Raw genomic sequence first — 10761 nt, 5'->3', positions numbered from 1 at the left:
TTGTGCCACATGCAGCAGGAAGATGAAAATCTACAGAGCCAGAGAATGAGAGACTACAATGATCTGCTAGTATTGCAAGTTTCTGGAGTCACACAGCATCATAATGCTTTCAGTGACTTTAGGCACGTAGTCAGTGTCAAAACTGGCATGTTACTCCAACTTTCAGTCAGTGAAATAGGCACTGTAAAAAGATGGCACAGCTTCCACAAGCTGTTACTACAATTGTAAAATGAAACAGTGTTATTTAATACTCTTTCTACTTAAATTCCCTTTAGTTAAGCAAGCACAAGAAATAGAAAAAAAATCTATCCCTCTAGGAAAAGTGGTAGTGTTCGAAGATCTGAAACTGAGCAACTCATTCAATTAAAAAAAACTTCACAAAGGTGCAAACAATTTAACTAATGCTTTCTGGGCTCACATAGGCAGGTCAGTGCTGTTATGTCTCGTTTTTCTAGATGTGCCGTCGTCACGTGGCAGTGCTTTCTGCAAGCTTGACATAGCAGCTGTTCTTTCAATGTCTATCACAGCATATAGCTCTGTGCGCCTGGTTGGAGTCTGTGGAAGTGGCGTGGTGGGAGTTTTCGGCGTTTGAGGGTTGTCAGAGTCACTGCCACCTTCCAAATCCACCTGTATGTAATTGAGCTGCCTGTGTTCCGAACTTGGTCGCCTAATATCAAAATTAAAGACTGTCGGAGTACAGTCCCGACGCCTTGCATATTCTATTTTGTGAGCACTTGATGGCACTGTTACATTCTCTGTATTGACATAATTATGCATGGGATCTAAGTTATTGTGATAGCCATTCAGAGAAGGGGTCTTTGGTCCTAAACTCTCATCATCCCCTTTGCTTAACTTGTGAGCTTCCCAAACTGGAGGCAAAGAAGGCAAATTTTCATAGTTTAGCAATGCAGTTCTCCTCTGAGCTGAATTGTTGATATTCTGAGTGTCAGAAGTACTGGAGGAGATCAGGCGACCTCTCCGGAGCCCTGGGCCACTAGGGATGGATAACCTATTTACATTTTCATATGCTAGTTTATTGCCAGAGGAGGCTTCTTTACGTTCATCACTGTCATACCCAGTGTCCCATTCGCTGTTACTGCTCCCGCTAGCTTGAGTACTGTTCCCGCTCATTTCAGTACTGTTCCCACTCAATTCCAGTTTTTCTTTTTCCATTAGCTGCCTCTGGACAGGCGTTGGTCCCAAAACAAATCTGACCGCTTCGGGTTCCAGTATGACCTGGGCATCTCTGTTCTCTGAACAACTTTCATCTTCTCTTGCCTGGCTTGTTTCTGCATTAGAAACCTTTCGTTCCAGAGGTGTACACACAGCTGGTTTGTTTTTTCTTTCTTCCTGTACACCGGTTGTATTCACATACGTATGGACCTGCAAAGGAGAGAGACAAAAATGTCAACTGCAGTGCCGTGTCTTACATTTTACCTTACTCTTTTCTTTGGGGGGGGGGGGTCATGACCACATTTTCCCCCATGTGCTAAAGCAATATTCAGTAACATAAGTATATTCTTAAAATAACTTCAATTATAGCATTTAAAATGTAAGTTTTATTAATAGTTTTATATAAAACAAGGCAGAAATGATGACTCCATCATTATCAGACAACAGGCTGCATCTAAAACTTGTCCTACACAAGTGGAATAACTTGATATACTATGGCGGGAGGGCCAATCTTTCCTTCTCCCTTGAGCACCCTGTGGCACAGAGCATCCTGTTCCAAAAGGTCTCCTAAACATCAGGAGCAGATTTTTGTGGTGCAGAAAGCTGGAGAGATCAGCAAAAATTGTTCACTCACCCACTTCCAGGATACAGGTTGTGGACACAGTCCAATGGAATTAGAATGGAATACAAATACTGTGAAACTAAATTGGAAATTACTTACTTGCTCCTCTGCTACAAGTAAAGGGTGTGTTGACTCTTCGCCCACTGAAGGAAGACGTGCACTTCCTACAGAGGGGTGTCTGCTGGAGGGATGTGATGAAGCATCTCCATAGGAGGGATACCTTGGATATCCATTCGGTAAACTCTGCCCCACCAATCCAGGCGCTGATCAAAGAGAAAATACAATTATCCTTTCTTTTTGGTAAACATGTACATAAATACTCAGTCACTACAAGCTAAGCTGTTGAATTGGATAAAGAGGGGACATGTCAGTACTGCAGGAAATATGTAGGTACTTTAAACTCCTTCAAAAGTTATGGAAGTAATAAAAAGCCACAGATTATTAGTACAGGAAGGCACATTTTCCCGCACTGAATCTAATTATGGCTACACTGTACACTTTTCCTATTAATATTTATATAAAATTGAAATCCATGACAATTACACAAGGTATAATAATATGCCAGCTACAATATACTATACTACTAGAATAAAAATCTTTTAAATAGATTAATACTTCCCTAACCTTCTTTACCAATTGGTGCTCAAGGCCATTTACAGAACACAATGTAGAGTAAAATTTGAAGGGAGGGCAAAAGTGAGTCATTGGACTGAGATTCAAAATCTCTAACATAAAAAACATATAAAAAATAAATCAGTCTGATATCACAAGATCCTGGGGAAAGAATGAGCTTTCTCTGAGCCACGATGACTAGGAAACACCCCCCACGTGTGCTTTCATCTACTAACTCAGCAATTTTCAACTTTTTTTTTATCTCGTGGCACACTGATAAGGTGCCAGAGTTGACAAGGCACACCATGCTGCTGGTAGGGGGCTCAAACCCCCCAATAGCCCTACTAATAAATGACCCTGCCCAAACTTCTGCGGCACACCTGCAGAACATCCGTGGCATGGCAGCGTGCCACAGCACTGTGGTTGAAAATGGCTGTACTAACTGGTTGAACAGGAAGAAAAAAGCACATACTTCTATAAAGGAGTTCTTTAATCAGCAATTACCACATTAAAAAAAAAAAATTCATTCAATGGTGTGGTTTGCCTAACCACCAACTCTGCTTTGCTTGCTTCATTGCTGCTAACTTGGCAACTAAGCTTACATTTCAAATTCAACAATTGGACAAGCTTACTGGTAGGTGTTCGGGGAGTTCTTGGTGCTTCCATCTCTGTTTGATGAGGATTTCGTTCTACCACTGGTTCTTCCACCACATTTATGCTATTATTCTGCATGATTTCTTGCAACATATTAAATAATTCTTCTGCACGGGTACACTTGAAAGCAAATATTCCTACAACAACAAATCATCTATTAAGATACCTTTTAAATGGAGATAGGTACGTTTTCAATGAAAGATGTTGATATAGTCCATTTAAACACATACCAGTTAAAGAGAGAGAACCATCAAATTCACCACAAAAGTAAAACCGAAAAAGGGTTCTAATCTCTTATAATCACAATTTTTTTTTAAAGATAAAGTGAACAACATAAAATAACCCAAGAGAGGAAGTTTGATATGCACCAAGAAAACAAAACAACTTTCTTGGTGAGCAGTATTCTTTGTGAGAACAAAGTTTTGCAGCAGCAAAACTGTATTTCAGTTTTCTGTACTTCAGGTTTCTGCTCAAGTACTGTAACAAACCTAAGATTCCTGCACAAAAGGAAAGGAGGGTTTGACATGGGGTACAGTTTCAGGTTGATGTAAAGGTTAAGGGTGAAGGACTGTAAAATAGATTTGGGTGGAACAGACAAAGTCAGTTTGGGTTTGTCTCAAGGATAGACACAGAAACAAAGCAGACAATACCATGGATTCTCCTCTAGTATTGTTCCATTTTGCTTTCAAACAGCAGAGGGAGCCCAACTTACCATCATCAGCAAAGAGAAAAGCAGTGCAGTTGCATCTTTGGATTATTCTTCCATTGAAAGCATTAAGTTAAAGTTGACATTCTTGTTAACAAGTGTGTGTTTTTGCTATTGCTGAACTTTAGCTTATCTACCATGCTAAATCTATTATATACTACTCTAGTTCAAACAAAGAAACCAGGTCTGCAAAGAGCTAACAAGTTGTAAATTCCAAGGATTTTGGTCTCTTAGTTATGCCAGGAATAGGCACAAAAATTGTAACATTAAAAAAATCTCAAAGGTTATAGCAGTGAAATTAGTTTTAGATATCTTCTCATACTATTAATGTAACAATAGTCAATAATTACAGACTTAAACGACTTTGTCTACAACAGTCGTCCACAACTAATTCATTTAAAAATAATGATTGAAACACGTTAATGCTGCAGATTAAGTGGGCTGTGATGGTTACAAAAGGTCCGTAGCTTCTTTAGTCAAGAATAACTTAGTTTTCCTAAGTCAACAAATAGCAAAAATGAAAAATTATTAACAGTATTAAAAATGGCAACATGGTTTGTCTTGTAACAGAAATTCCTTCCTATTTTCAACAAACTACTTCCAGAACAGCAACTGTGGGTCACAAACTGATTTCTGGTGGGTCGTGGAATGCCGCCTGGAACCACCAACACTTCTGGGTTGCCAAGCTCTCTGCTGAAGGTGAGTCACAAGACGGGAAAGTTTGAGAACCACTGTTCTAGAATTAAGGAAGTAAGTTTAAACTTGAATCACAGCACAATGGTTTTCAAATGTGTGCCTCTGGACAACCTTTTCCACCATGATTATCCACTGAAGAACTTGTAACCATGCACCTTGGAAATAATGCATAAAGTACTGCTCAAGGTAGCTCACAATCCATTAATAAAACACAACAAAACAGAATAAAACATTTTTATTTAAATTTTATTTAAGGATTTTTATTCTGCTTCTCCATGCTTTTCCCCCTGTAACTTAAAACAACCCCACATATTAAGCAGTATACATCAGTTGAGGGGGGAGGAGAGAGAACCACACATGCACACAGCATAACTTTGAGGAGCCAGAATAAAGCAACATAAATTTCAGCTTAAATGAAGTGTTTTCAGTTGCTAATAAAACAGCCAAAGTGATGGAGCCAGACTTATATTCAGGGGCCACGAGTTCCTTAACCTGGATGCCCACTGGAGAGAGGGACACTCAAGTGTCCCCAACAAAGGAACCTCTGTAAGCGATGGGACCTGCAAGAAACTCCCACCAGTTATATCAGTGGATAGGCAGTTTCACACAGAGAGCCAAAATCTTTCAAGTACTCTGTTTAGGAGCTTTAAAGTTCAAAATTACCATGTTTCCCCAAAAATAAGACCTAGTGTGTTTTTTGAGAATTGCTGAAATATAAGACCTACTCCGAAAACAAAACTTAGTTGTGATCAGGGCCAGGATGGGGGAGGGCAGGAGGGGTCCTCCAGCAGGGCAGGTGGACAACGTGACTGGAACGCTGCACTCCTGCGCGCCGCCTAGAAAGTTCCTGCTGTGCTGCCTTGGGCAGAGGACGCTGAGGAGGAGCTGAGGAGGGAAGCAGCAGGCGAGGCAACCCTGCCTACTGGGCTCTGAGGCTCTCCACATGTTTTAGGGAGTAAGTCCCATTAACTATAAAGGGACTGACTTCTGAGTAGACAAGCAGGCAGGGATCCTCCTGGGCAATTAGGGAACACCCTCTCCACACCTTCCAGGGAGTAAGCCCCACTGACTATAACTGCTGAGTAGACAGCAGGCACCCGGCACTTCTCCGCCCTCCCCCTTTGTGTCCTTCCCCGTGAAGGTGCAGAGCAGTTCTCCTCAGCAGGGCAGCAGTTTCAGGCTGCAATCCTAGTCACACTTTCTTGGGAGTAAGCCCCACTGACTATAATAAGCTTACTGCTGAGTAGACACACATAGGCTTGGGTTCACAGGCTGCAGTCCTAGCCACACTTTCTTGAGTAAGCCCCAGGAAATAAGTTAAGACCTACCCCGAAAATAAGACTTAGTGTGTTTTTTTGAGCCAAAAAAAATATAAGACAGTGTCTTATTTTCGGGGTAACACACCAGTACACTGCATTGCACTTCAAAACAGGCTGGCAACTAATAAAACACAGGTGTTATATGTTCACCATGCCTCATGCCCTCCAACAATCAAACAGTAGTGTTCTTCGATAGTTGAATTTTACAAATTGTCCTCAGGAGCAGTCTCACATAGAGCAGTCTCACATACAATAATCCAATGTAACCAGTGTTTGGACCATCATAATCAGGTCTCAAGGAAGCTGACACACCAGCCTAGATGGGCAAAAAGTAGGGCCACAGACTACACCTGATCATGCAGGTGCAAGAGTAGGTATAGGAGCATTCCCAAACTGCAAACCTGCTCCCTCAAATTCTGTCTTTTTTCTGATTTAATTTCAGTTTGTTTACTCTTATCCAGCCCAGTATCAACAGCGGTTCAGAACCCCCAGTGTCTCCCGAGCAAAAGATGGATAAGAGATACAGAGCTGGACTGTGTCAAGTGCATACGGGGGACATCCTATCCCCACAAGAGTGTGTGTGTGTGGGGGGGGGGGAATTACAGCCATTATATAGCTTACAGAAAGCCATTATGTGAAGCAACTTAGGCCCAAATCCTAACCAACTTTCCAGCCCTGGCCTAGCTGTGCCAGCAATGAGACATATGCTGCATCCTGCAGTTGGGTGGCAATCACAGAAGCCACCTCAAAGGAAGAGAATGTTTGTTCCCTTACCTCGGAACTGCACTGTCCTTATGCTGGTGCTGGAAAGTGGGTTAGGACTGCGCCCTTAGTCATGCAAGTCTACAGTTACAAAGGCAACAACTCTTACCTGCTGTTTGCTTCCTGCAACTCAACACACTGACTCTCAACACGGAGCCTCCATTTAACTAGCACGGACAGTAGTCATGGTCAGATATATGCTTCCTGAGTTTTAAGGTCATTTAAGCCAGTCATCACAACCAAGAAATGTGGTAGCATACTCCATAAATTAAATTATGCTTTGTGTGAACAAGTTGTGTTTTTTTTGGGGGGGGGGGGGTTGTTCTCGCATCTACAGTTAATCAATACTTTTGGTTGAGTTCTACTGTTATGAGAGAAAGGCAACTGTTTACTTTCTGCACACCAGGATTAATGTTATAAAACCCAGCCTACATGTGTTAGCTTTTCCTAGTAGGTTAAGTGCTCCAATGCCTCACTCATTCTGATCGCATCTTTTCCAGTTTTACAGCATCTTTTTAAAAATGGGCAACAAGAAATGCATTCAGTATTCCAAAATATGGCAACACCAGAAATGTACTGTATATAAAGGCATTACAATAATGGCATTTTCAATCAAATATGAAAATATGAATATTTGCCCTTTTTTGCTGAACACCTGTTGACGTTTTCACTGAGTTATGCACTATAAACTCAAAGTTTTTTTCCTTGTTTGTCACCACTGGTACAGACTCTTTCAGGGTATGTGAAATATAGTATTCACATCAGACTGCTGGGGCCTCTTAGGCACACCGGGTACTACCATCAGTACTGAGTGTTTAGTCAGGTGGGTCCTCTGATAAGCTTGGACACTTAGCCAGTGCTCAACCCCCAATGTCACCACAGAGGAATGGTAAGGATTTTTCACCCCATTTGACACCACATTACCTTTTTAACAGCACTCATTTATCATTTTGTTGCCAAGTCACCCAGTTTAAAAAGATTGTTATGGAACAAACTGCAACCCATTCAGATCTGCACTATCGTGAATTATTTTGTGTCATCCAAAAGCTTCACTGTTCATCCCTAAAGCCAAATCATTTCACAGCAAATTAAACAGCATTGAACCCAGAACAGATTCCTCAGGAAATTCCACTCTTTGATAGCTTTCACTGTTGAAGGAACACATTTATTTTTAGTTTCCTGTTCTTAAGCTAGACACCTCCATAAGAAAAGCCTTCCTCTTATATAGCATGGAACTTCGTAAAAAGGTTTTTGAAGATCTATATAATATCGATGCATTTGCTGACACTCAATTTAGTAAGAAAAAGGTTTTGAGAAACCATGCTCATTTTTCCACAGCAGGGCTTGTTCTTCTCTGTGTTCAAAAATTCTCACTTTAATAATGCTTCCTTTCACTTTAATTGGGATCAAGGTTAAGCTAATAGGCCAGCGATTTCTTGGCTCCCCCTTCGAAAAATGTGCTACACTGGCTTCTTCCAATACTCCGGAAAGGGGGCCTGTTAGGCAGCGAAAAATACACCCTTTTACAGGCAGATCAACAATTCCATATTTGATCTCTTTAAGAAGTCATACATTTTGGGTGTATACTGCCCATACAAATAGCTCATTAATTTTTAAATCTTCTTTTGACTTTTATCTATTTGACCAAGTTCTTCAGATGTGCCTCCCACGCATTCCATGACAGTGTAGAATTATATTTGGCATATTTTAGTGAAAATATCAAATGAAAATGCATTACTCTAAGCCAGGGGTGTCCAAAGTTTTTGGCAGGAGGGCCACATTGTCTCTCTGACACTGTGACAGGGGCTGGGGAAAAAAAGAATTAATTCACATTTCAAATTTGAATAAATTTACATACGTTTACATAAATGAATATATTAAAGATGAACTTATATGACTGAATGAAGGTCTTGCAATAGCTCAAGGCCTATAAAAGGCCTTGCACAAAGCAAGGCTGGCCTTTCCTTTTCTGCTGCTACTGCATCACAGGTGTGAAACAGCAAGCAGTGCAGGGAGCCCTCATCCCACAGCTCACTGAGAGGTCAAACAATTGCCCTCACACTGAGAGCAGTTGCATCGGGCCAGTGTGGGCTCCAACAAATCACTAGAGGGCCAGAGGCTCATTGGAGACTGGGAGCTCTGTGAGGGCCGCATTGAGAGGCTTCGAGGGCCGCAAGTGGCCCCAGGGCCGGGGTTTGGGCACCCCTGCTCTAAGCCTTAGTGATTTCACTAAATCCCTATTCTTATTACATCTTCTTTGGGATCAAAATGGCAACTGCACCTTTATTCTGCATTTCACTTATGGGCTGGTAAATTAAGAGGACATACATACCTGGTCCAGTTTGACACCTTCGACCACTTTCAAAAGAGAAGAGATTGGAATCGTAGCCATAGCGACGCAGGCAGAGGTAATGCCATTTGACAGAATCCCGTTTGCGGGTATACAAGATTAATTCTGTATCTGTAAGTTCCATTATACCAGAACCCAATTCATTACCATCATCATCCACATTAATAACCTGTAAAATAAAATTAACATATACACCACTTCAAAAGGCTAATATCATAGCTATTTAAAATGTGTTTACCAAAACTGTGTCCCATATCCAATTCAACTGAGTACATATTGTGACATATTGTGATATCATATTTAGCATGTTTCCCTAGTATAATGACCAGTTCAAATGTATTTCATCTTCTCCCTATAAAGGGCTTATGAGTGTGCAATGCCACATTTACTTTTCTCCCCTGCCCCCTGACATTTAAAGACTAGCTGGAATGTTTTCTCCCAATCATGAAGAAAGATTGTTAATATGGATTGTGTAATCCATATTTAGCTTTATAATTCTATAAGAAAACAGAAAAAGGTTATCTTAGTAGCTGCTTTTGTAGACAAGGGTAGCCCTACAATACTTGTAATGCTGTGGCTTAACAGTTAATCAAGCTATCGACTTGAAAATTCAGAATTTGAAAAATATTTCCTTTTTCCAAATAAAAGTCCCTACCAACCCCTATGATGTTTTCTCTTCCCTTCCATATCAAACTCAGAACTCTGTAGTCAAACAGATAAAATTCCACATAGACTGTTACCTTGAATTTGTTTTGATGGTTATCAGGGATTGTTTCTTTATCTGGACAGCTACAACAGCTACCCATGACTTCTTTAGAAGACCATGTGATTGCTACAACAAAGCCAAAAGTTAGAGATAAAAGCAATGCAGGCAAGTGACCTACAAGTTGCCTATAGTTCCCAGGATGTAGTAAAGAAAATAGGAAGAGGTCATTGGGCAGCAATGCTGGGTGATAGAACGAAAGCCTTATGACCAAAAATTAAGTAAAAGTACTTTGCTTATGAACAGTAATTAATAATGCTAGGAACAGACTGAATAATTAAAAAGCAAACCATGTTTACAAATTTTACAGCCACTAAGCACTATAATAATGGAATAAGCATCTCAGTTCATAACTATTTACCCATTATTTTCCAGTGAAACTGCGTTAACTATTGCATAACTTTTAAAAATTTAAATCAGTTGATAATGTTTGGGATAATTTTTGTAGTACATGCTGAAGCGCGGGATGGTGCAAAGTAACTCAAGAAACTCGTAGAAGGGCCTTGCCATAAATACATCACAATGTGTTTTAGGCAGTGATAGTTTTCATGTGAAGAATCCTTAAAAGTCACTTTTTTGGCTAATAAATAATTACTGGGGAAAGGAAGCTCCTGAAGTGCTTGGGCAAGAATCATTTCTTTTGCAAGCTACTTTCAGAAAGCAGAGAAGATTTAGCCAACTCAGGAAAATATTTCTGAACCAAGTGAAGAAGAACAGCTGCTCAAACTGAAGCTGAATGCACTCACCTCGATTTGGCCATGAATATTCCTAGCCTCTGGTGCAGCATCAGTACTTCTGTCATACTTCAAAACATCATGTTGCCCTTCCAGATCAAAAGTCACTTCACCTAGAAAACAAGTTTGAGAACATTTCAGAGAAGTGTTTCAAACAGAAAGCAACTCTGACAGCAAAACTGTTTAAATAAGGGATGACTGTAGAGAACAAATGTGTATGCTACATATGCTTGCTGACCATGTGGTGCTGCCCTCATGCACCATCATTCACCTGAGCTGAAGGTGGCTCTCAATCTCCCTCTCTGAAAGCAAGCAAGCATGCAATCACAGGCAGATCAATAGTGGAACTCTGTATAGGGGACAGGGCATT

At 40.6% G+C, this 10761-nt stretch overlaps 1 protein-coding gene across 1 annotated transcript in view; it reads right to left on the bottom strand.

The window, feature by feature from the left end:
- Positions 1-270: 270 nt before the first annotated feature.
- The window catches only part of FRS2 (fibroblast growth factor receptor substrate 2), a 55641-nt gene continuing 45150 nt past the window's right edge, over positions 271-10761 (bottom strand). Inside the window, exons 2-7 of the mRNA XM_066634002.1 lie at positions 10404-10504; positions 9635-9726; positions 8877-9063; positions 3040-3198; positions 1895-2058; positions 271-1383 (exon numbers count right to left, since the gene is read on the bottom strand). Coding sequence (XP_066490099.1) covers positions 415-1383; positions 1895-2058; positions 3040-3198; positions 8877-9063; positions 9635-9700 — 1545 coding nt within the window. The 5' untranslated portion in view covers positions 9701-9726; positions 10404-10504 and the 3' untranslated portion in view covers positions 271-414. The remainder of the gene's footprint in view (positions 1384-1894; positions 2059-3039; positions 3199-8876; positions 9064-9634; positions 9727-10403; positions 10505-10761) is intronic.

This window comes from Tiliqua scincoides, chromosome 7 (genome assembly GCF_035046505.1).
Source record: "Tiliqua scincoides isolate rTilSci1 chromosome 7, rTilSci1.hap2, whole genome shotgun sequence".
In the NCBI taxonomy this organism is placed as follows: Eukaryota; Metazoa; Chordata; class Lepidosauria; order Squamata; family Scincidae; genus Tiliqua; species Tiliqua scincoides.
This window is presented reverse-complemented; position numbering and strand designations above follow the sequence as displayed.